This window comes from Aspergillus oryzae, chromosome 2 (assembly GCF_000184455.2).
Source record: "Aspergillus oryzae RIB40 DNA, chromosome 2".
Classification (NCBI taxonomy): Eukaryota; Fungi; Ascomycota; class Eurotiomycetes; order Eurotiales; family Aspergillaceae; genus Aspergillus; species Aspergillus oryzae.
Window position 1 is genome coordinate 25,593 of NC_036436.1, and position 21,809 is coordinate 47,401.

Consider the following 21,809-nt stretch of genomic DNA (forward strand, 5'->3'; position numbering starts at 1 on the left):
GGGTTCGGGTTATAGCAATGTAAATACTTCTGGGACAAATACACGCTATTGGTGGTATCTACCAGAATACGTAATTTTCTGTAACAATGTGTATGGACGCGATTGATAACGCAAAATGAGGCGAATAGGAAGGGAAGGGAATCAATCAAACGCTCGAATAAACCATCCACAGCCAAGTGAGAAGTGTAAATAGCCTGCGATGATTTGCTCCCAATGCGACGTGCCTCGGGGCAGACAAAATGTCGCCGAAAACTGTTAAGGGGAGAAGTCCGACAGTCGGCCCGAACTATTTCGGAGCAGGATCCATTCAGCAAGAGTTGACCCCGACAGGTTACTAACATATAAAAACGCAATTCAACAAACTTTTCCCGCAGATGATGTCAGCAAGCCTCTGAAACATATCGAAGCTTACAGACATCACAAGATGGGTTCGCGATCGAACTACGTTGATGTACTTATCATCGGAGCAGGCCCAGCTGGGTAAGTTGGCGTTATGTACCCAGATTTGGCTGAACTAATCCCCTCGGCGTCAAGTCTCACCGCGGCAAATTGTTTTCTTGGAAGTCGACTGAATGTCCGCATTATCGACAAAAAGAATGGAATTGTAGAGGCAGGTAAAGCCGATGGATTGAAAAGCATTTCCCTGGAGGTCCTGGACAGCTTTGGAATTGGCGATGGTATTCGCAATGAGGCCCATAGAGTCGAGGAAATTACCCTTTGGAATTCTGACCCAGCTGGGGGTCTTTCCAGGGCTTGTATAATCCCGGACCGCATACCTGAGCTTGGCAAGCCTCGGGAAGTCTCTTTGCATCAAGGTATGAATCCATCCTGATCATTGATTCCCGGTCCCAGCCGAAGAGAGGACCGAATTTGCTCATGGAACTTCCATCAATACAGGTAGGATTGAACACCATATGATCGAGAATCTGCGCAAGCGGAGCACTATCGAAGTGGAGTGGAGAAAGCAGCCGGTGCATATGGACATCGACCTCGATCAAGTAGACAACCCAGAGGCATACCCTATCACGGTATCAGTTGAAACTTCGGAAGATGGCTCAGATCCAGGACTGTTGTGGCAACCCATGCATGCCGAGCGAGATAGTGTAAGTACTCTCAGTCTACAGTAGTTCCAGAGCTAATACAGAAAAGATAAGACGCCCGGAGATCGTGAAAGAGACCATCCACGCTAAGTACGTCTTGGGATGTGATGGGGCACGCAGCTGGATTCGCCAACGTCTCGGTGTGTCATTTATTGGGGATCTAACTGATTCAACGTGGGGTACGTAACGAAGCGAGCCACCAACTATCAGGCGACCCTGACTTCGAAAACCGTGCTAGGCGTAATGGACATAGTCCCCAAGACAAGCTTCCCAGATATCCGCAAGGTGGCCGTCATCCATTCCTCGAAGGGTACCGTCATGTCTGTGCCTCGTGAAGACAAACTTGTCCGATTCTATATTCAGATTGACGCTGTCAATCCAAATGCAGCATCTGGATTGGCGCGACGTGACCTGAAGGTGGAGGATCTGCTTGATGCTGCACGCGCGATCATGTTCCCCTATACTATGGAGGCTGCAGAATGCGCTTGGTGGTCGGCCTATCGCGTTGGGCAGCGGGTTGCCAATGAGTTTGCCCGCCATGGTCGGATCTTCCTGGCGGGCGACTCGGTTCGTGAGTATTGTCTAGAAGTGATTCGTTGCCAATGAGCGACCGCTAAGCTTTACAGACACCCACTCTCCAAAGGCCGGTCAGGGGATGAATACAAGCATTCAAGACGGTATGTCAAAGTCCCCTAACCGATGGTTGGCGCGAGGACCCGCATTCCTATGGTACCATAGAGCAAACAGGCGTGCTAACTAACAGTCTCCAAAGCATACAACATTGGTTGGAAGCTTCGAGCGTGCGCAGAACACCACTGTGGTCGAGAAATTCTAGCAACTTATGAGGGCGAACGTAAGCCAGTTGCAGAAGCTTTGATCAACTTCGACCGTGACTATCTAAAGCACTTTGCAAAACAACATGCCTCCAACCACGCGGAGTTTCTCGATGCCTACCTGAAAGGGCAGAAATTCACCACAGGAATAGGCATCAGATATCCTCCTTCCCTCCTGATTTCCGAGGATGTTGATGCCCGGTCATTACACGGAGGGTTGGTCCCTGGTCTGCGTCTCCCGGATTTCCAGGTAGTAAACCAATCTGACGGGGTGCCTATCCGCATCCACCAACGATTGAGAGCTGATGGGAAGTTTCGCATTGTTGTGTTTCCTGGCGACGTTTCTCAAGAACACGCCATGTCGAGACTCAACCAGTTCGGTGCCTGGCTGGCTAGGTCCCAATTAGACGTCGAGGTGTCCCACTCGGATGGGGGATCAGAAGAGTTCTTTATTGAGACCATAACCGTCCACGCTGCCCGACGCGCTGATGTCGAGCTCGAAGATTTCCATGAAGCCCTCCATCCATGGAGTTCCAGGTGGGGATGGAACTACTGGAACATTTATGCGGACGATGAAAGCTATCATGATGGTCACGGAGAGGCATATCAACGGTGTGGGCTCGGCCGAAATCACGATTGTGTGGTAGTGGTGCGCCCAGACGGATATATCAGCGTTGTCTGCGAGTTAGAAAATACTGGAGCGATCACATCTTTCTTTGACGCACTCCAGCCCATTAAGTCGGTGAGACCACGACTCTAAATCATGAAATGCACGGTGCGGTGTGTGAGTCTCGAGTTCAAACTCCAAAGGCTGGACGCGTTGAACGCGCGACTCCACATCCACCGCCTTGGGCAGAAAGAACAGTGTGGTCGGCAGAAAACCACGAATCGATCATCACTTTCCAAACCCAAATTAAGTGCTCTTTCTGTTGTATCAACAATCAGCATTGTAGATGTGATAAGAGATATGTGATATGGATATTTGTAGCCTTTCTCACGCGATTGTCCTGGCAATAACATTCAATAGTTGTGATGACATAATACAGAAAGAACAGCTATCTATATTCCCCGAAATGTCTACATATATATTAGAGCATAGCTACCGTTACCACTAAGCCTTCTATCACAAGCATATAACTCTCAACCAGTTATACATAGAACCCGGTATACGCCTCAGTCTGTACAAAAGGATGCATTGTAGACATATCTCTATAAGTACAACAAACATGCTATACACAGATTCTCCTTCCTCATTTATCCTCCCGATCGATCGCATTATATTTCTTGAACAAGATCCAAAAAACAACCGCTACCAAGAACATAGCTACCGCTAGCCCAGTATACATCCATATCAGGCTGGGATCATGAGCTAACGGAGTGATCGCGATACCAATGGCTGATCCTGCCGCCGCACCCAGTTGACCGAGCGCTTGGACCACAGCTTTCATGTCTGTCGGGGCCTTTGTATAGGTGTATTCCGACAGGGTCACGAAAGAGAAGATCTCTGCCACCGCAAGGATGATATATGTTGGAGTCTGAAGAAAGACGTTGACCTGGTTTGGAATCCGACCATTCTCAGCCCCGGGGCACGTAAGAGGCCGATCATAACAGGGTCCAGTGTCGTAGATAATCTTTTGGACCCCGGCAGCGAATGCCATTGATGCGCTCATCATGATGAATCCCGTTGCCATGCGTGTGATGGACTGGAATTTCACATTGTTCTTGTTCAGCAAGGGGTACAATCCCTTTTGGATAACTGGGCCCATTATGACGCAAAATATGGGATTCATCGCAGTGATCGTGTCGTTCGGGATTCCATACGTTTTCATCTGCCCCGCTTGAGAAATCAGGTTATTGGATGCTTGACTGAGGCAGGTGAAGAATAGAATGAACCCCAGTCTGCAGCGGATGTGTTAGTTGAAGCTTGATCGGACGCACTTGTTCAGCAACACATCACTTACATGACTCGACAAGCCACGAGTCCGCGTCGTATCTCGTTCACAAAGGTTTCGTCCCATGAAACCTCTTTGGCGAAATGCTCGCGCTGATAAGATGGCATGGCAGCATCAAGCTGGAAGCGGCCACGGATGGCACAAGAGAGCACACTTCCTGCTTTCGGTAGAATATTACCGGTTGGCGGGAGTTTGCCTACCCGGAAGATTAGTATCAGCTGGTAAAGTTTAGATGGTTGAGCAACCTACGAAACCGTTTCTGTCCTATGATAAGCAAGACAAGTCCTGCGGCAAGAAAGCAGCTGGGGAGAAGATATGCTGCCCAAAAAGAAACGTTCTTCTCTATAAAAGTCGTCGGGATCGCGGACAGACTTGCAATGTTGACGAGCCTTATGTACCTTAGCAGAGGAGACAATGAAAAGGACGAAGGTATCTACCAGTATTGTGCGTTATATATGTACTGCGTTGTTAGGCCACGATCATATACAACCTGCTTGCCGTTGGGTAATGTTGTCACTTTGACTTCGGTCGGCGCATACTGGTCCACTGATTCCAAGATGGTGAGCAAGGTATCACTTTAGAGATGGCCGGACTCACTCATCAGAGGTGTCACTGTCGCCCTCACACCCCCTACCGCCAATCCAATGAGAACCATGGCTGCAATTAGCCCGCCAAAAGTGACCCGATACTCTGTGGCGGAGCTCACCGAAGTCGCAATTAAAATGACGCATCCGATTAAATAGAAGCTTTCAAATGATCAAAAAGTGTTCGAAGACGGAAAGACAGCCTTGAAACTCACATCAAACTCAGGCGCAATGTCCGATAACGACCGAGATAGACGTCCGAGATTATCGCGAAAGGAATTGGTGTTAAATAGGAGAAAAACATGAAGACATTGTATATCGTGGATGCTTTCGCTTCGCCGAGGCCTAATGCACCGGGCAAACTCTGATGCCCAGGGGGGTTTTGCATGTAGTTCTCTGTCTAGTACATCAATATGAGACCCACGAGATATTGTCCTCCTTCACTCACGCCAGGGAGTTGTGATGCCCCAGTATGTGAATCGTTCCGCTGCAGCAATGAAAGCCACTACCCATACAGTTCCTGGGACCTTCGCTAGAACACGAGGCAGGTCAGGATCGACATCCACCGTAGAAACCTCCGTTGTCTGTAGGGTCGTTGTCTCCGACGTCTCCGACTTTTCTGTCGAGCCGGCTGGCGCGGTCATGGTTATTGCTGAAGGATGGACCGCCCGGATTGCGATGGCTATTGTACGTAGATCGAAATACCAGGCTTACACTTCGGAAGGAATCACAGAGCAACATTGTTAAATATGCGGCGAAGATGTGACGGTAAGAGGTTTGCTGTGAGCCAAGTCACGCGTTTTCGGAATTCGGAATGGGATTTGCCCTAATGGGTCAACTACCGGAATAGCTGGGTTGGGGTATTAAATACATTAGATTCGCAGTCTTACGATCTAATTTAAGCATGACACGCTATGTTACTGGCAAAATAGTTATCATCATCTGTCGTCTCCATGGTGAAGTGTGACGTTTGCCAATGCACCCAGATATATAAGGAGCTGTACCCATCGTGAAGAGTTTGGTGGTTCGGACTGAGGCGGACACGGCACTCCGACCTGTCCAACTAAAATCCATCCAAGTGAGCCTGTGGCCCCATATCGCCGTCTCCGAATCAATTGATCTGACCAGTCTCCGAATGACACTTCCTCAGAGCTCCGCCAATTCGGTCATGGGTTTTTTCGACATCCAGACAGTAGAAATTGCCCCAGCAATGCCGTTTTCACCGTTGCGTTTGTCGCTCGACCTGTTTTGCGCTACCCAAGGCACCGCGATATCTCCATTCCAAGAATGACAATGCTCAGTGACCTTCCAAAGATCCCTACACTCGACTGGGCGGACTTTGCCGAAGGAGACACTGACCAGCGGCTTAAACTTGCTCAGGGCCTAGTACAAGGCTTCAAGAGATTCGGATTCGTCAAGCTAGTCAACCATGGTCTCTCCGATGAGTTGATCCAGCAACTATTTGCTGAAGTAAGCAGGCATTCTCTCCTAGTGTAATATTCAACTGGCGATGTAGGAAATGTTGACGTTCAACAGGTCAAGCGCTTTTATCGGTTGCCGGATGAGTTGAAACAGAAAGCTGCTCATCCCCCCGGGCCTAATCCTCAGCGAGGATGGAGTGGAATAGGTGTGGAGTCAACCTCGAAGCTGTACGGAGAGCAAACCGAAAGACCATCTGGGAAGCTCAAAGATGCAAAAGTCGGCACTGATTTCTCTTCTTCTAAATCAAGCAGGGAACTAACGCATATGAAGGAACATTACGATATCGGACCGCCCACCGACACCCAATTTCCGACCAGATGGCCAGATGAGCAAGACATCCCCGGATGGCGTGCTTTCATGGAATCATACTATGCCAGAGGGCAAAGCTTTTGCCTTGACCTCATGGAAGCGTTGGAAATTGGCCTCGAGCTACCGAAAAACACCCTCCGTAGCATGTGCATCCCCGATGGAAGTGAGCTCCGACTACTCCACTATCCTGAGATACCGGCTGCAGAGCTACGAACGGGCGATACCGCTCGGATTTGGCCACATACTGACTTCGGGCTCATTACCTTGCTGTTCCAAGACGGTGTTGGGGGCTTGGAGGTCGAAGACCCTCTTCAACAAGGTCATTATATCGAGGTCGCTAGAGAACAACCCTACGAGATGATTGTCAATGTGAGCGCCACTTTTGAAAGATGGATGAATGGGGTAATCAAGGCGGCCGTGCACCGGGTGAACATTACGCCCGAGGGAAAGCACGTTGAGGATGCAGTTGTACCAGAACGATGGTCAGCTGCATACTTCTTCAAAGCACATAAGATGGCACATGCTGGTCCTTTACCGGCGTTTGTTACGCCGGAGAGACCCGCGTTGTATGACGATATCACTGCCCTGGAGTTTCAAAAGCGAAGGACTGATCTGGTCTACACGGGACAGCAGTTGAAGGTTGAGGAAGCAGCTTAACGGTCTGGTACAAGGATCAGGGAACTGTCAATAGCCTGCATTGTCTCACGGATAATAGTTCTATTGTAGTATCGGAATACTCCAGCATTATCATACAGTGCTTCGTCGATTAAACCATAGCTCCCAGATGTTAGAGAAGTGTGAAATATACAAACCAGGGTATACCTCTGAGAATCATGAAACTGAGAACGACATCGCTTTAGAATGAAGAGGTGACTGGACACGCCTGAGAGAGCCACAGTAGACATCACTTACACCTTGATTCTTCCTCTCCAGATGTGAAATCTTTCGCATTGCCGATTGCACCATTCGTATGACGAAAGGTCGGTTTCGGCTCGGACAGTCGAGACCAACAATCGGATTCGGCACTTCGTCGATGGTCAAGACTTCGGTCATCCTGTGTGACACGACCGATTTCAAGCCGAGAGATCACAGGGAAGAGATTTGGTACCAAGTATAGCTTACTATATGATGAATTTCCATCGTGGCCTAACCCTTCAATCGGTTCATCAGGCATCTTGCATGCTCATATTGACATGATGACTGAGGCACAAGGACCTGTCGTGAGCATCGGCAGCGCGACTGTCACATATGACCATCCGCCAATCATTTCTCCTGTATCTTATCCAAAGGCACGTCCCACTCAAATTCTCGATATTCGCAAGCGGACGTCTCGGATAGACCTGTATCATGAAATCTTGGCTGGGCTCCGGGCTAAAGATAAAGAATTGCCTTCTCTTCTACTATGGAATGACCGGGGCTTGGACCTCTTTAGTGAGATACTGAATAGCGATGAGTACTATCCACGTCGGCGGGAAACGCAGTTGCTCCAGACGCATGTCAATGAATTCACGCGCTCAATCTCGTCCGGCGAAAGATTAATAGAGCTCGGTGCGGGGTAAGTGCCTAAAGACCTATGAAGCTTCAATATGAACACGTACTGACAAGTTATAGCAACCTCCAAAAGACGGTGTCAGTACTGCGCTGCCTGGAGCAGAGTAGAAAACATGTGGAATACTGTGCACTAGATGTCAGTCATGCTGCCTTGCAGGCCAGCATCACTGAGCTCAAAGCACAACTTCCATTTGCCTCATATGTCACCATCCGCGGGCTCCTGGGTACATACAACGACTGCGCTTCATGGTTGAAGCAGAGCGGAGCCACCGTGCGCACAACCTTTCTCTGGCTGGGAAATAGCATCGCCAACTTCGAGCCAGAAGACGCAACAAGCATCCTGGCAGACTTCCTTCAGACCAAGGCATCCCCGTCTCACTCCCCACAAATGATCATTGCAGTGGATGGTTGTCAGGATGTGGAGCAGATTCTCGAAGCGTATGACATGCCGAACAAACTATCCCAGAAGTTCGTTTTTAACGGACTGTCGCATGCAAATCAAATTCTTGGGTCTGAGGTGTTTAGGCCCCAGCATTGGACATTTGAGGGGAAGTGGAATCCAGTCAAATCCATGCATGAAAGCTTTTACGTCGCAAAGAAGCCTATGAGCTTGGATATTGGCAATGAGAGGTTCCACGTCCACGCTGGGGAAAAGATCCGGGCCATTACCAGTGGGAAATGGCCGAAGGATAAAGTCACGAGCATTTGTCAATCGGCAGGCATAAAGGTTCTGAAGGGATGGACGGATGAGGAAGGTTCTTATGGTAAGAGGGTCACACAAGTTTACTCGAGAGGATCTAGTTGCTAATTCTGGAGGTAGGACTCTATCTGCTTTGCCAAGATCAACTTCAAGTACAGCTATGAAGGGGGCGGGATGGAAGGTTTTGTTATGTGCATTTGCTGCATTGGATTTAAGACTACGTACCAAGCAAGTTTTATAATCGACACTACGACATGAATTTCCAGTTGAATATATATATGTATTGGACCATGTAGGCATTGGATTTCGTATCCATTTTGCAAGTTATATGGGTCAGCGGGCTACGTGACTATCCCTGAAGGACTCTTCTATAGAGCAACCATGACTTGACTCTCTTCATTGTAGTGTATACCAGTAACCAAGATCTACCACGATACTACCATATATTATGCCTCACAGCCATCTATATTTGAACTTTGAAAATGCTGACTCTGTCAAGATATGTTGTACCATACATTTAACTACGCTAAGTACATCACTTCACCACTGCCATCAGAAACCCGTCGTAGCTCTTCTCACTCAGAGTCTGCAAAACAACAGCATCAACCCGGTCGTCCTTGCCTACATTCTCGACCGTCCTGCGAGATCCCCGCACATTGATATCATTCTTGATATAGTCTTCCTGCACGAGCTTTCCAGCTCGCACCACATTATCCACGATAATACTGGCCCTTGGGCGACTCATCTTCACAGCATAGTCAAAGTAATCCCACCCGTTATCTTTATTGGCGTCAATGAAGGTGAAACCAAAACGTTCCTGCTCTCCACTTTCCACCTTTGCTTGAAGAATTGGAAGCAGGTCAATGGCTGCGCCGACCAGAACTTCAATTCTGTCCTGATACCCTGCTGCAGCAATATTCTCTTTCGCAACTTCTGCGCTTTTCGGATCTATTTCAATGCTGACAATCCGAATGTCCGGATTGAGACTCGCGATGTAGATTGCCGTGTAGCCACCCAATGTACCCACTTCCAAGGCGTGCTTCACACCACCAAGCTGGCACTGAAGGGCCATGAACTTTGCTTGCGTGGGAAAGGCGGAGATGTCCTCGAGTCCGCGCTTGGCGGAGTTCGCGAGCGTCTGGTGTAAAGAGGCATGGTTTGGGCGAGTCGGAGGTTGTAAATGCGATAGGGTGTAATTGTCCACCGCGTACCAATTTGGATCTTGGTTATAGTCTTCGCTCACGAATATCTGGCTGGTGGTGGTGGTGGTGGCGGTCATGTTTCACTTCTAACGCTCGGGCAGTTGGACAACTGGAAAAGTGTTCCCTCCCAGAGTTGATGGCGGGGGTGATCTAACCATTTAACATGTTCGGGAAGCTTAACTCTACGAAAGATTTTCACAGGTTCTATAGATCGCCGAATTTATGCCTTGCTCGGCCCGTATTCGGACGCGAAGTGGTCCATTCCTTCGGTATGTGGTACGCATACTATTATTGATTGAATCAGTCACCGCCGTAGGCTCAACTGTGCTTTGATTTGAATATCTACAGTTTTGCGTGACTATCCCCGCCTGGAAACTTCCATAGACGTTGCAATTCCTGAATGGATTCACTTGGTCCCGCTTTACCGTTATAACTCTGCAAGATCAGCTCGCAGATTCTCTCCCCCAAGACTGGGAGAAACTTGAAAGCATGGTCTGAGCCCCCAGTAGCGATGAAGAGGCTCTTCCCATAGGCCGGATGGTAGTCGACGATGAAGTCAGTAGAAACGGTGTCCGCATACCAACATCTGCGAACCTGAGCAAAGGGTCTAGTTGCAATATTACGCAAGCACCCCAAGTCTCCTCCATCCCTTGACCGGAAGAGTTCCCTCAGAAACCCCCGGTAATCCTGCAATGTCGATTCCACATCCGGACTCAGTTTTGTCTGATCAAGATCACCACAAGCCCCATAACCGTCCTCCCCTTGAGGTGCAGCCTGAGATCGGGGGCCAACATCCACTCCTGCGAATTTTTGGACGTCCCGATAGCCGCTCCAGGAGAAGCGAGCCAACTTCAAGAATCCCTGATTATCGGGTCCGATGGCAAAGATCTTTCTTGCGACATTAACAATGAGAGGGAACTCTCTCCGAACTAGTTCTCGGCGTTCCATCTCCGTTAACTGCACGTAGGCCACCGTCTCACTGTAGACATCACATAGGGTGGGAGATCCCAGCAGCCGGGGCGTCATAGCGCCGGCAGCCAATACGGTCAAATCGGCGGTCAATTGGCTTCCATCGTCGAGGATGACACCGCAGACTCGGGGCTCGGCGTTGACGTGAGATTCGGACGGCGAGTCCGAACAGACCCGCAAACCCACGACTTGACCAATATGGATGTCGATGCGGTCCGAATGAATGGTTTTTTGACGCAGCCAAGCCATCGTGGCTCCACTTTCCGCCCATCCGCAATTGTGGTTTCGGTATCCCCTCAACTCCGACGCGTTAGGGCCAGCCTTACTAGCCTCATCTGGAGTACCGAGTCCGAGTGCCTCCCATACGGCTGACTCCGAATCCAGGATGTGCACAATGTCACTGTTTCGCCCCGCTCGCTCGTAACTTTGGGCATAGGCGTGCTTGACATAGTTGATGCTCTCCAACGCTTTCATCGGCTGCTTCATGGAGTGACCTTCCCCGATCATGACAATGCTCTGGTTGCGGTAACGTCCATCCGCGCCCCATTCTGCTTTCCACTTCTGCTGTGCTTCGCGGGCGAGTGTGGCGTAGATTCTGTGCGAGTAATCGCTGCGAATGATGCGGGAAGTATCGAAATTCGCGGCGCTGGGATTAGGGGCTGAGGCGGAGGGCCCGGATGGCTCGAAGTTCCAACTGTCAATTAGGGTGATCTTGCTACTCGCGAATTCGTTATTCTGGGACATTGCATGGGCCGTGGATACTTTCAAAAATCAAAGAATTGGTTAATATTATTCTTCGTCGCTAGCTCGCTTTCGTAGGGTTACTCCGTACGTACACCCAAAAACCCCAGATCCAACAATGATGATCGACTTTGGTGCGGGCATCTTGTAACTCTGAATTGGAATTTAACGTTTCCTACGTTAAATACTATGGTGTAATAGAGAGAAAGATACGTTTCTCCCTTTATACTCCTTGTTTCTTGGAGCCTTGCCTACTCATTCGGATATTCTTTATCCCTCGACTTGACTGCAGCGACATCTTCCTTCGGCAGGTTCGCATACCGTAGTAATCAACTCTCAGATGATAAGCCCGGGCGCCCTCCATCGGTGGCTGCATCCTAGTGGACAAGTCTCCTTATGTCGCTCAAGGAATAAACTTACCCGTTAGGGTTAGGGTTGGTCACGGAATTGTTCTGCTGCCCTAGCGGTATTTTTCGAGAATGGATGCCTGAGGCTACATAAGCAATCAATCCCTTGACTTGTGTTCAATCTCGAGGACCCTCTTTTGCCTCCTTAAACAACTCTCCAGCCACTTTGCAAGATTCATCATGTCGAGTGGAGAGCCCACAACAATGACACCGTCTCCAAGTGAACGCACTCCACTTCTCTCCAATGGGTCCGGTGGGGCAGCAGATGATGGAGGGACTACTGTGACGATCTCGAAGCATAATGACGGGGTGAGGAGAATCGCGGATTCGCTGCCGCTTTCTGTCTGGCTCATTTCCACCATCGAGCTGTGCGAACGATTTGCCTATTTTGGGACCATCGCACCGATGCAAAATTATATCCAAAATCCCAGGAATGATCCATTACGACCGGGCGGAATTGGTAAGACGGCATCTACCATGATTTATCCCGCAGTCTAACCTGCGTAGGGCTGGGACAGGCATCTGCGACCATGGTGAACCAGGCGTTCATGCTGTGGTGTTATATCACTCCTGTACTTGGGGCCGTGGTTGCAGAACAGTATATTGGAAGAGTGAAAACTATCATTTATTCCTCGTCAGTCTACCTCTGTGGATTGGTAACTCTATTTCTATCTTCATTGCCAACTGCATATGCGATGGGAATATCTCTACCTGGATTACTAGTGTCTTTATTCTTAATCGGTATCGGCACTGGTGGTATAAAAACAAACGTCAGTTCGCTAATAGCAGAGCAATATACTGGTCCTAAGGAGTCCAGACGTATTCTAAAGTCAGGCGAGGAAGTTATAGTCGATAGAGATCTCACTATTCAGAGGTATCTATTCTGACCTTGATTGCTTACATTCCATTGAATGCTAATATTGTGATAAGGATATTCACAACGTTTTTCTTATATATCAATATTGGATCTTTCTCACCTCTACTCATAACAATAATTGAGAAAGAGTACGGCTTTTCAGCAGCATTTTCTCTGTCAGCTATAACCTTTTCCATTGGATTTATAATAGTCCTGGTCAGCAGACATCTATACATCAGCCGGGACCCTGATAGCTCTATCATCTTCAACGCCTGCAAGGCATTTTGGATAGCTATTAAGCATAAGGGCAATCTGGACTATGCAAGACCAAGCTATCAGACAGAACAAGCAGCAACCAGGAGGCTCTCCTGGGACGATTCCTTCATTGACGACTTACGGCGTGCTATCGCTTCATGCAAAATCTTCATCCTATATCCAATCTATTGGGCAGCCTATTCACAATTCCTAACGAATTTTATCTCCCAGGCCGCAACTATGGAGACACACGGAGTGCCTAATGATATTATGACAAATATAGACCCTATAACAGTCCTAATTCTTCTTCCTGTTCTAGACCGCATTGTATTTCCTTTCCTACGAAGGCAGGGGGTTCCTGTTCGCCACGTGGATAGAATTACAATAGGGTTCCTGGTGTGTGGCATCTCAATGTTGTATGCTGCCTTTGTTCAACGAACTATTTACGCTGCCCCTCCTTGCTACGACCACCCAAGAGCTCCAGACTGCATGGGCGGGCAGGTCCCGAATCGGGTTTCTGTATTCCTCCAATCGCCTGCGTACGTCTTAGTCGCAATCTCAGAGATACTAGCGTCTGTGGCAGGTGTCGAATATGCCTACACGCAAGCTCCCAAGTCAATGAAATCCCTGATTATGGCCGTGTACTTGTCTGCTGTATCGGCTGGGGCACTGATAGCAATCACTGTGTCGCCACTAACAGTCGATCCAAAGCTGCCATGGATGTATTTCACTCTCGGGGTGGAGAACTTTCTAGCTGGTGCTTTTCTTTGGATTTTCCCGGCCTGATACCAAGATATTTACAATTTGCGTGATTCGAGATTGCTGCTTTTTGGCGTCGGCTACTTGATTTCTTCGTCCTCTACGAGATATCCTGTGCGTGACCACGAACATTATACTAGAGCCATTTGTTTATTTGGGTTTGTTCAAGAAAGTAGCAGTTTTCTTGCGGCTCTCGTCAAAATAGACCATTCCATGCCTCGATTTTCTTTTCATCTAAAATGGCGGAATGAGGTTGGATCCAGCCAGCTCATCCAATAACACGCCTTTAGACACAATAGACAGTTTCCGCATATGTCTTCGTTGCCTTGCATCTTCTTCGCCACGTTATAAAGGATGCTAGAAGAAAGGAAGTCACAAGTCTGACGCCAAGTATCAGGAGGAATACATCTGTCAGGGCTAGATCTTTGCTAACATAAGAAGCAGCACATTCGGTCTCGGAGTCGGCAGCCATCCTTACCGATCCGAATTCAACAGACCTAGCTTACCGACACCGAGGAACGAAACGGATCCCGAAAAGGGGACATCTTACGATATCCCACAAGTACGGATAGGAAAGCTCGGCTTCCCTCGGAGCAGGCAAGAAGAACAAAGTCCCTTGCCATACAAGTAAGTATCATCGTCTCGAGCCGCCGCAGCTGGACTGCACCATATTAAACCTCACAGGCAGTCAGATAAAGGCATATCTAAGATTGTGTCTAGAAAGTCACTGCATACGATGACCCTCCGCACAGTTGATTTCTCAGGCTTCCTGCATGGCACCGAAGAGCAGAGGCGGCAGGTTGCCGCCGAGCTCGTAGATTGTTTAAAATCATTAGGCTTCGTGCGGTTGATCAACCATGAGGTGCCGGAGAAAACCATAGAGGGTCTCCTCGAACAGGTACGGCCAGGCACCCACGAAGCACACTGAGTCCAAACAACTAACAGCCCCTATTGTGACTGATATCCAGTCAAAGCGGTTCTTCACGTTACCGACAAGCGAAAAAGTCAAGATCGCAAACGATCCGGGTCCACATCCGCAGCGAGGCTGGAGCCGCATAGGAATGGAGCAAACTGCCAAGCTTCGCGAGGAGAATCTTGCCGAAGCGGCTGGCCGCGAAGTGAGCGATAAAAAGGTTGGTGACACGCACACAACCCTGGCCAGGCAATGAGGCTTCCCCTGCAGCACTACCGACTGGCAGACTGATGCGTGCAACACAGGAGCATTTCGATGCAGGCCCTCTCGGTGACGAGCAATACCCAAACAAATGGCCAGAAAGCATGCCCGACTTCCAACCATTTGTACAGGAAAGCTACCAAATCTGCCAACGCACCTGCTTCCAAATTATATCCGCCATCGAGCTCGGCCTCGGCCTCCAAGCAGGCCGCTTGACACAATGTTGCCAGCCGGCTGCCAGTGAAATCCGTCTTCTGTACTATCCACCCACCACAAAGAATCTCTTCGACGAGGGGCTCAAGAAGCGTGCCTGGCCACACACCGATTTAGGTATCATAACGCTCCTGTTCCAGGATATGGTGGGCGGGCTGGAAGTCGAAGACCGGGCCGCAGGCAAACCCAGATCTTTTATTCCTGTCAAGCGAGTATCGCCGAATGAGATGATTGTCAACACGTCAGATTCGCTCCAGCGGTGGACAAACAATGTTATACGGGCTGGGTTGCACCAGGTCACTGCGCCAGATGCTGCGAAGCTGTCGAATGGGGTTGATATGCTTCCGGCTCGCTGTTCGAGTGTTTTTTTCTTTAAGGCTGGGCGGGATACGTCGGTTGGACCACTTCCTGAGTTTGTTACTGAGGACCGGCCCGCGGCATTTGAGGATATGACGGCGCTACAGTATCAGCAGCTCAAAACACGTATTCTGCATGGTGTGGAGGGGTGAATGGTTCATTTGTATGTCTGGCTGCCTGGCGAATCCTTGCTTCGTTGTTCGCCGAATTGATGTCACAAGATTGTGTATGAACCACTGTTACAAACTCATCTATATGTAATATTCAAAGGGAGCATTGTGGCTACAGAGAGTACAGCAAAAGAGGTAACAGTATTCGTGGCACTTGAAGCCCGACTTTGACACATCTGATGAGGTCGATAGGGATGATATTACTAGTCAAAGGGACTAAGAAGTGAAGTAATTAGTTGTTTCTTAGGTGCACCGCATCTGAGGGACTTCTATTCCAAAGATTTGTTGGTAAACATAAGTTGCTATCTGACCGATTACATGAAACGCACAGAGTTTATATAACTGGTAGATGGAAACTCAACGAACAGACCCCGCGAGGGGCATCATAATCTCTAGTCTTTCACGAAGCTAGATGGAGTCTAAAATACGCTGGATACTTTTCATGGTTTTCTTGACACGAGCTGCCCGTGTCCCATCGGCTCTGATATAATCAAACTCCTTCTGATGGTACAAAGCCTCCAGAAGTCCTCTGAGCTGACTGTTGTTCAACAGACCACCATTCGATCCATAGGGATCCTTTTCAGGAGCATTGACCCCCAGCATGCTCTCGATCTTCTCTAGTATGATGAAGCTCATGTGAAGAAGACATTTGATCTGCAAGTCGCCATGGCCACTCAGACGGAACCCTCCCAAGGAAACCTCGGGGACTAAGTTGTGAATTTTCAAATCAAGCTGGATACAAGAACTTTCCATGAGCATTTCGAGAATCTCAGTGAACAAGGCATCGTAAGCTCGAAGAATGTGTGTGTAGCAGGAGAGAATTGATAGGAAGGCTGAAAAGTCCAGAGCACTGGAGTCGGCCTTGATAGGGTCTAGTGATGGTGAAAGCCCTATAGTATCGCTGTTTAGGACACTCTGTAGGCCTCCACCCGCGGATATACGGCCGTCCTTGCTTCGGCTCGAGGCTGACGTGCTGTGGTTTCGGGATTGCGATCGGGAGCAGGAGTATTCATTGGAGCTATACTCGAGATCACCATAAGAACATTCGGAGTTGGAGCTTCCTCGTAATTCCACGGTTGGGGACCGCAGACGCTGTAATATGTCGAGAAAGCTTTGGCAGTTTGCCAACATGGTATTCGTGAATTTTACCATGGAGGAAGACGGGCTTGTTTCTCCCAGCCCGGAAGCAGGATAATTTGGGTCCGAAGCTGCGCTCATACCTTGTCGAAATGATGTAGTGCTCTCTATGTCTTTCATCAATCGCATGTTGAGCTCTGAAAGCTGTGTCGTGCAAAGCTGTGCAGCATCCGCGACCGTGTTGCTGGCCCTCGAATATAAACCACGCTCGCTTGTTTCACCTGATCCAGGGGCCTGGGAATGCATGTTAACAGTATCAGAATGAATGGCCTGGTTGGTCCGTGAAGTCGCCGCTGCTGGCCTGCGATCTACTGTGTCCAAACCCAATCTAACATCGGTCGGACTAGATACGCTCATCACATCGGGAAGATCGTGCGCCCTCTCTTCAAAATAATTCAGGGCACCGTGGGGATCTTCTGGCCATCCATGCTGGTGTGATGGCAATGTGTTGCTATTCGCTCTTTGCGCAGCAGCACTCTCCACCATATTACCAGGGTCTGGTACATGGGAAAGGACAGCGCTGGAATCCAATGATGCATGTGAGATATCCAGCCCTGACCATAGTTCCGTCGGGAATGGGTCATGGGCTAATCGGTCGGCAATGGCTGGTGGCGTTCTTTTAATGGTCGGTTCATCTCGAAGTCTGTTCGATCCAATCATGCCTTCATCTAAGTCCAATTCGCTGTGCATAACGTCGTCTGCGTATGCCGTGCTTCTTCTTCGAGTATAACTCTGGGGTAACCGGCGAGACACCGGCTTTGTCGTATAGCATACCACCTTGGCCCGTTTGCAGCGTTCACAGGGTTGATTGACGGACCTGGCCGACCGGGGTGAATCCTCCCTGGCTGGTCCTGGGAGCCGGACACATCGCAGCTTCTGACCTCTGCATCGATCACAGGCGCTTCGCCTCGTTGTATCTGGTTCCATAAAGTGCGATGCAATGCGGGGGCTTACTGCTACTGCGAGGCTTACTACATCCTGGTACAGGGCGCAGGGGAATTTAAATGATAAGAGAGAGGCACAATCGAGTAACTACTGATCCTTCGTGGCAACTTATCATCTCATAGAGCGCTACTTGACATGAAAGGATTCGACCTTTGGCGAGATCAGCGACGGATGATGACTGCAGCATTCATCCATTGATATTTCCCTCCATACCAATCGTAATCTACTGGCCCCTTCCCTTGCATATATAGACCAACGAATAGCAACCGGATTCGCCGTTCGCACATGAGCACTAGTACCTGTTGGCGACCAAGTGCAGTGTCGTATCAATCTTATAAACACATCATACGCAAGAAAGGTGAGTATTCGGTGCTATTTCGCTGACTGGCTAGCTTGGAGTAACGGGCAAGACCAATCGTAGAAGGCCCATATTGCCTCCTCTGTCCATCTCTCCAGTCAGGCGTGGTCTGACATGTTGGGGACGCCTGGAACCGAGGGCATTGCAGCAGATCCACCGCCACGGCGCCCAGTCGAGCCTTAATTGGTCTTAGCTGCAGGCAAGGAATTGCTTGCAGTGCAACGCTGTGACGAATATTATTAGTCAGGGTCTGGCGTTATTTGGCGTCGGAATGTCGGCTTCCTTGACCCAGGTGTGGCATAAGCACTTGTTATGCAAAGTCGGAATCAGAAGGCCGTTGACTATATGGCGCCTCACCCACCCATTTTAAGTACTAGGCGATATCTCTGAGAAGGATAACAGCCCCCGTCGGACTCCGGTGGTTGATTTCTTAACCAGTTTGAACAAGCGCGGTTTCCCCTTCCCTCTCTAACCTGATCTGACTTGCTGGCAGCAATGATTGATTCGGTAGTTGCTATATAGTTGGCCGCGGTGCTTGCCGGTATGATGGATAAGACCACACATGCGGCTGATATTGAGTCTAGACACCGTTGAAAAAAGCCCGGATATCCTTTGAATCAGCATAACAGGGAATAATATGTCCCCAATGAGGAAACGGATCGACGTTAGAAGTTAGGGCAGACTCATTGGTGGATTTTACTTCGATGCCACGGAAATACCCGCATCCACGGTAGGCTCCTTGAATGTCCTGGTAGGCTGCACGGTGCAAAAGTACGACGTACTGTGGAGTTATTCACAGACCAGCCATTTGCACAAAACCTAAGCTTTAGATTCATAAGCCCACCAGCTAGTGCTGACCGCGATGGAACCTTGCCAGTCACAGTGCATTAGCGCGGGTCAAATAAATGGCACCGATCAAGGCCGTAGCGCTGCTATCCCCGGCTTCGGTCTTACTGTCTCATCCAATCTCCGACAAGTCTTCAGTAACATGAGAGTGTTTCTTACCTCCTCGGCTTATGCTACAGTATTATCTACCGGGTATATTCGGTCGTCATATAAAGCATATCCAAGTGATTAGAATTTACCGGCAGGTAGTTAATACTGCCGTAACACGTTTAGGCGGCTCTCTGCTCAGGTTATGCATGCAGCTTATCTGGGAAGTGTGGCTTAGGGTTGCTTATCGTGTGAACGATACATGGAAATCTAGACCAAGAATCTAGGCAGTCTAGCTCTGGGTTTTATAAAAAATTATATGTACTATTGTAACCCCTGTTATTATGTCTCCAAGTTATATGAGACCTAATGCCCCATATACCTGTTACCTCGTCCAGAAGTACATTTGACCCATAATCCTTGTATATCTTTTTCCATATTCAAATATAAATAGAGTATGCTTCATGCGCTGAGGCTGGTGGTTTCTTGTGTTTGGTATTGCTCTGGAGGCTGTTATATCAAAGTGATAACAATGTAACATTAGAAGTAGGGTAGACCTGCTGGTGGTAATTGGTTTTTGCCCTATTTGGACATTGGATTCACTAGGCATCTAAATGAATATCTCGCTTACAGGTTAATTTGCCACCTGACCATGGTCCTTGTGGTATTGATAAGCTAAGCAGAAGGTAAACAAAGACTATCGTTGTGCCGAAATGAGATTCCAAAGCAGACTAAGAGTTTGGATCTCGCAATTCAGGATTCGGGGGGACGATAATTCAGAATTCAGGTTCAATTCCAAAATGTCGAGCAACTTCAATCAGACCAGAGCCTCCAACTTCGACCCAGAGATCAACAAACCCCTCTTCTTTGGCTCGTGCAATCTCTCTACTATCCCAAGCTTCTTCCAAATGTCTCTCTAGATAGACTGTCTGAAAGCCACATTTTTTGGCGGCCTGCAAGTCCTCGAGATGGGCTGCGACGAGACAACATTGCGAGCTCCTAAAGCCGAATCTGCGAGCAGCACCATGATAGACCTCAGGCGACGGCTTATAAGCACCAAAGTGCTCTGCACTGGTGATGTGCTTGAAAGGCAGAGAATTGTGTTCTTGAAGGTCTTCGAGGAGTTTGACGTTACCATTGGATAATGTAGACGTCTCGAATTTGGTGTTCAGCAACGACAGGCCTGGCACACTGTCAGAGTATGAGTCAAGTCGATGCCAAGCGAGAGTCATATGCTTGAGGTCGTCGTCGTTGAACAAATCTCGGAGACGCTGTTTGATGAGAATCTTTTCCAACGAGAGGCGGTTGTACTCATCTACCGAGATAAAGGGCTTAGAGCTATCGTAGGTGTCTCCGAAGTTCATATATGAGCGATGCCACTCTTCGGCGATCTCCTGCCAGCTCGAAGTCGACATATCAGACACCCGTGCTCGCACATCGGCACTCAAATGTCGATCTTGATCTTGCAATGCCTTTCTTGCTGTGGCATTCAGTTCGTTTCCGATGCAGCTTCTCCATTCCACAATTGTTCCCAAGACATCGAAAAATATCATTGATGGAAAACCATCCCGTGACATCTTTGTCGAAGATCCTTCGTGACTTAGTAAATAGTTAGGACCTTTACATGAACCGTAGATTCTATACTTGAACGTATAGCAAATTCCTAGTCAGTCAATGATGGAAGTACCATGGGGTCAAAAGGGACCTTACAACAAAGATTAGATGAATCAACGCCGTAACCTAGTTTGAACATTGACATGAGACTATCGCAATGGGATTGGGCTTTGTAACGGCCGTCAGCACTAATATCGACTCCTTCCACCAACCTCGGGATCGATTGCTTACGGCTGCATGTGACTGGCAAGTGAAAGTCTCAACAAGGCCCTCGGGTATCGCGGTGCCAGAATACTAGGCGAGGGCCCCTCTACTCGGGTAATGTGAAGTAGAAATAATGTACTGAATACTTAACACAATCTTGCGGTTGTAGGTTTGAAGCAAGTCGTTGCGCAAAGCAATATAAACGGAAAAGGTGTTGATATACTAATTCAACATGGACACCTGTAGTAAGGAATAATACTCTCTCTAGCTGCCGAGGTGTTTTGTAGGTTATCCTCCAAATCCTGAACGTAAGCCTTCAGAACCGATGCGGCCTATGTCGTTTCAATCTATTGGTGGCCTCTTATAAGCTTAACGCTAGGTCAGGGGAGGGTTGATGTTCACAATCTGGACCCGATTTATTGACCACCCCAGTCTGGTAATTGACTCTTGTTATCAAAATATCACTTCAAGTCCAGTTCTTTTACAAACAACAACCCAATGAACATCAGAACGACCTCGTTGCTGGGTATCATACTCCAGCCCTAGGGCCCTCAAGCCGTAGTGTACTCTGACCCGCTCAACGGGGAGGAGTCACTTGGAGGTTACTGAGTCGGACACAGACAGGATGTCTCGCTCTGGATACCTCCAACATCGATTGCATTATGAATGTATTTGGGGCACATGAGTGCGCTGATATATACTGTGGCTGATCTTCGGTGAGAGCCAATGCTATCCATACGGCATTGTGCAAATGCTGCATGGGTCACATCTGAGGCTAGTGACCATAGAAAGGCAGAGCGTATGATAGATAGATTTCGAACCCGAATCAATAGGGACATGCTCCAGAGTTGTTAAAGTTGCAGGGCAGAGATAAGGAGAAACTCCGCGCGAGATTGCTCGTTCATGACGCTATGACCTATCTCGTTGTTCCGCAGCGCATGTGTGATATTAAAACCATGATGTCCCTCTTCCTGTATCACGGAAAGACCAGTAAACATTAAGTG

The 21,809-nt window shown here is 48.7% G+C and overlaps 10 protein-coding genes across 10 annotated transcripts; 6 read left to right on the forward strand and 4 right to left on the reverse strand.

Annotated features, from left to right (window-relative positions):
* Nucleotides 1-424: 424 nt before the first annotated feature.
* On the forward strand, nt 425-2,693 carry fmpF (phenol 2-monooxygenase fsqG; the record flags this gene model as incomplete). Its single annotated transcript, XM_023234331.1, has 7 exons — nt 425-480; nt 535-815; nt 898-1,103; nt 1,150-1,279; nt 1,354-1,671; nt 1,727-1,777; nt 1,873-2,693. 7 exons carry the CDS (start codon nt 425-427, stop codon nt 2,691-2,693), a joined length of 1,863 nt encoding a protein of 620 aa, XP_023089467.1.
* Nucleotides 2,694-3,183: 490 nt separating this feature from the next.
* AO090001000011 (uncharacterized protein) lies at nt 3,184-5,113 on the reverse strand (the record flags this gene model as incomplete). The annotated part of the gene is given in 7 exon segments (XM_023234332.1): nt 3,184-3,832; nt 3,895-4,081; nt 4,135-4,283; nt 4,323-4,460; nt 4,479-4,631; nt 4,685-4,865; nt 4,918-5,113. The coding sequence occupies 7 exon segments, from the start codon at nt 5,111-5,113 to the stop codon at nt 3,184-3,186; spliced, it is 1,653 nt and encodes a 550-aa protein (XP_023089468.1).
* A 649-nt stretch (nt 5,114-5,762) lies between these two features.
* AO090001000012 (isopenicillin N synthase family dioxygenase) lies at nt 5,763-6,917 on the forward strand (the record flags this gene model as incomplete). The annotated part of the gene is made up of 2 exons (XM_023234333.1): nt 5,763-5,960; nt 6,006-6,917. 2 exons carry the CDS (start codon nt 5,763-5,765, stop codon nt 6,915-6,917), a joined length of 1,110 nt encoding a protein of 369 aa, XP_023089469.1.
* Nucleotides 6,918-7,453: 536 nt separating this feature from the next.
* On the forward strand, nt 7,454-8,752 carry fmpB (N-methyltransferase fsqC; the record flags this gene model as incomplete). The annotated part of the gene is made up of 3 exons (XM_023234334.1): nt 7,454-7,815; nt 7,872-8,575; nt 8,670-8,752. 3 exons carry the CDS (start codon nt 7,454-7,456, stop codon nt 8,750-8,752), a joined length of 1,149 nt encoding a protein of 382 aa, XP_023089470.1.
* Nucleotides 8,753-8,959: 207 nt separating this feature from the next.
* Nucleotides 8,960-9,658, forward strand: AO090001000014 (uncharacterized protein; the record flags this gene model as incomplete). Its single annotated transcript, XM_023234335.1, has 1 exon — nt 8,960-9,658. The coding sequence occupies one exon, from the start codon at nt 8,960-8,962 to the stop codon at nt 9,656-9,658; it is 699 nt and encodes a 232-aa protein (XP_023089471.1).
* Nucleotides 9,659-10,055: 397 nt separating this feature from the next.
* On the reverse strand, nt 10,056-11,567 carry fmpA (fructosyl amino acid oxidase fsqB; the record flags this gene model as incomplete). Its single annotated transcript, XM_001818529.1, has 2 exons — nt 10,056-11,443; nt 11,519-11,567. The coding sequence occupies 2 exons, from the start codon at nt 11,565-11,567 to the stop codon at nt 10,056-10,058; spliced, it is 1,437 nt and encodes a 478-aa protein (XP_001818581.1).
* A 443-nt stretch (nt 11,568-12,010) lies between these two features.
* AO090001000016 (uncharacterized protein) lies at nt 12,011-13,727 on the forward strand (the record flags this gene model as incomplete). The annotated part of the gene is made up of 3 exons (XM_001818530.1): nt 12,011-12,290; nt 12,338-12,704; nt 12,761-13,727. 3 exons carry the CDS (start codon nt 12,011-12,013, stop codon nt 13,725-13,727), a joined length of 1,614 nt encoding a protein of 537 aa, XP_001818582.1.
* Nucleotides 13,728-14,436: 709 nt separating this feature from the next.
* Nucleotides 14,437-15,596, forward strand: AO090001000017 (isopenicillin N synthase family dioxygenase; the record flags this gene model as incomplete). Its single annotated transcript, XM_023234336.1, has 3 exons — nt 14,437-14,598; nt 14,669-14,818; nt 14,952-15,596. The coding sequence occupies 3 exons, from the start codon at nt 14,437-14,439 to the stop codon at nt 15,594-15,596; spliced, it is 957 nt and encodes a 318-aa protein (XP_023089472.1).
* Nucleotides 15,597-16,022: 426 nt separating this feature from the next.
* fmpR (Zn(II)2Cys6 domain-containing transcription factor fsqA) lies at nt 16,023-17,678 on the reverse strand (the record flags this gene model as incomplete). Its single annotated transcript, XM_023234337.1, has 1 exon — nt 16,023-17,678. One exon carries the CDS (start codon nt 17,676-17,678, stop codon nt 16,023-16,025), a length of 1,656 nt encoding a protein of 551 aa, XP_023089473.1.
* Nucleotides 17,679-19,763: 2,085 nt separating this feature from the next.
* AO090001000019 (uncharacterized protein) lies at nt 19,764-20,564 on the reverse strand (the record flags this gene model as incomplete). Its single annotated transcript, XM_001818533.1, has 1 exon — nt 19,764-20,564. One exon carries the CDS (start codon nt 20,562-20,564, stop codon nt 19,764-19,766), a length of 801 nt encoding a protein of 266 aa, XP_001818585.1.
* Nucleotides 20,565-21,809: the final 1,245 nt, after the last annotated feature.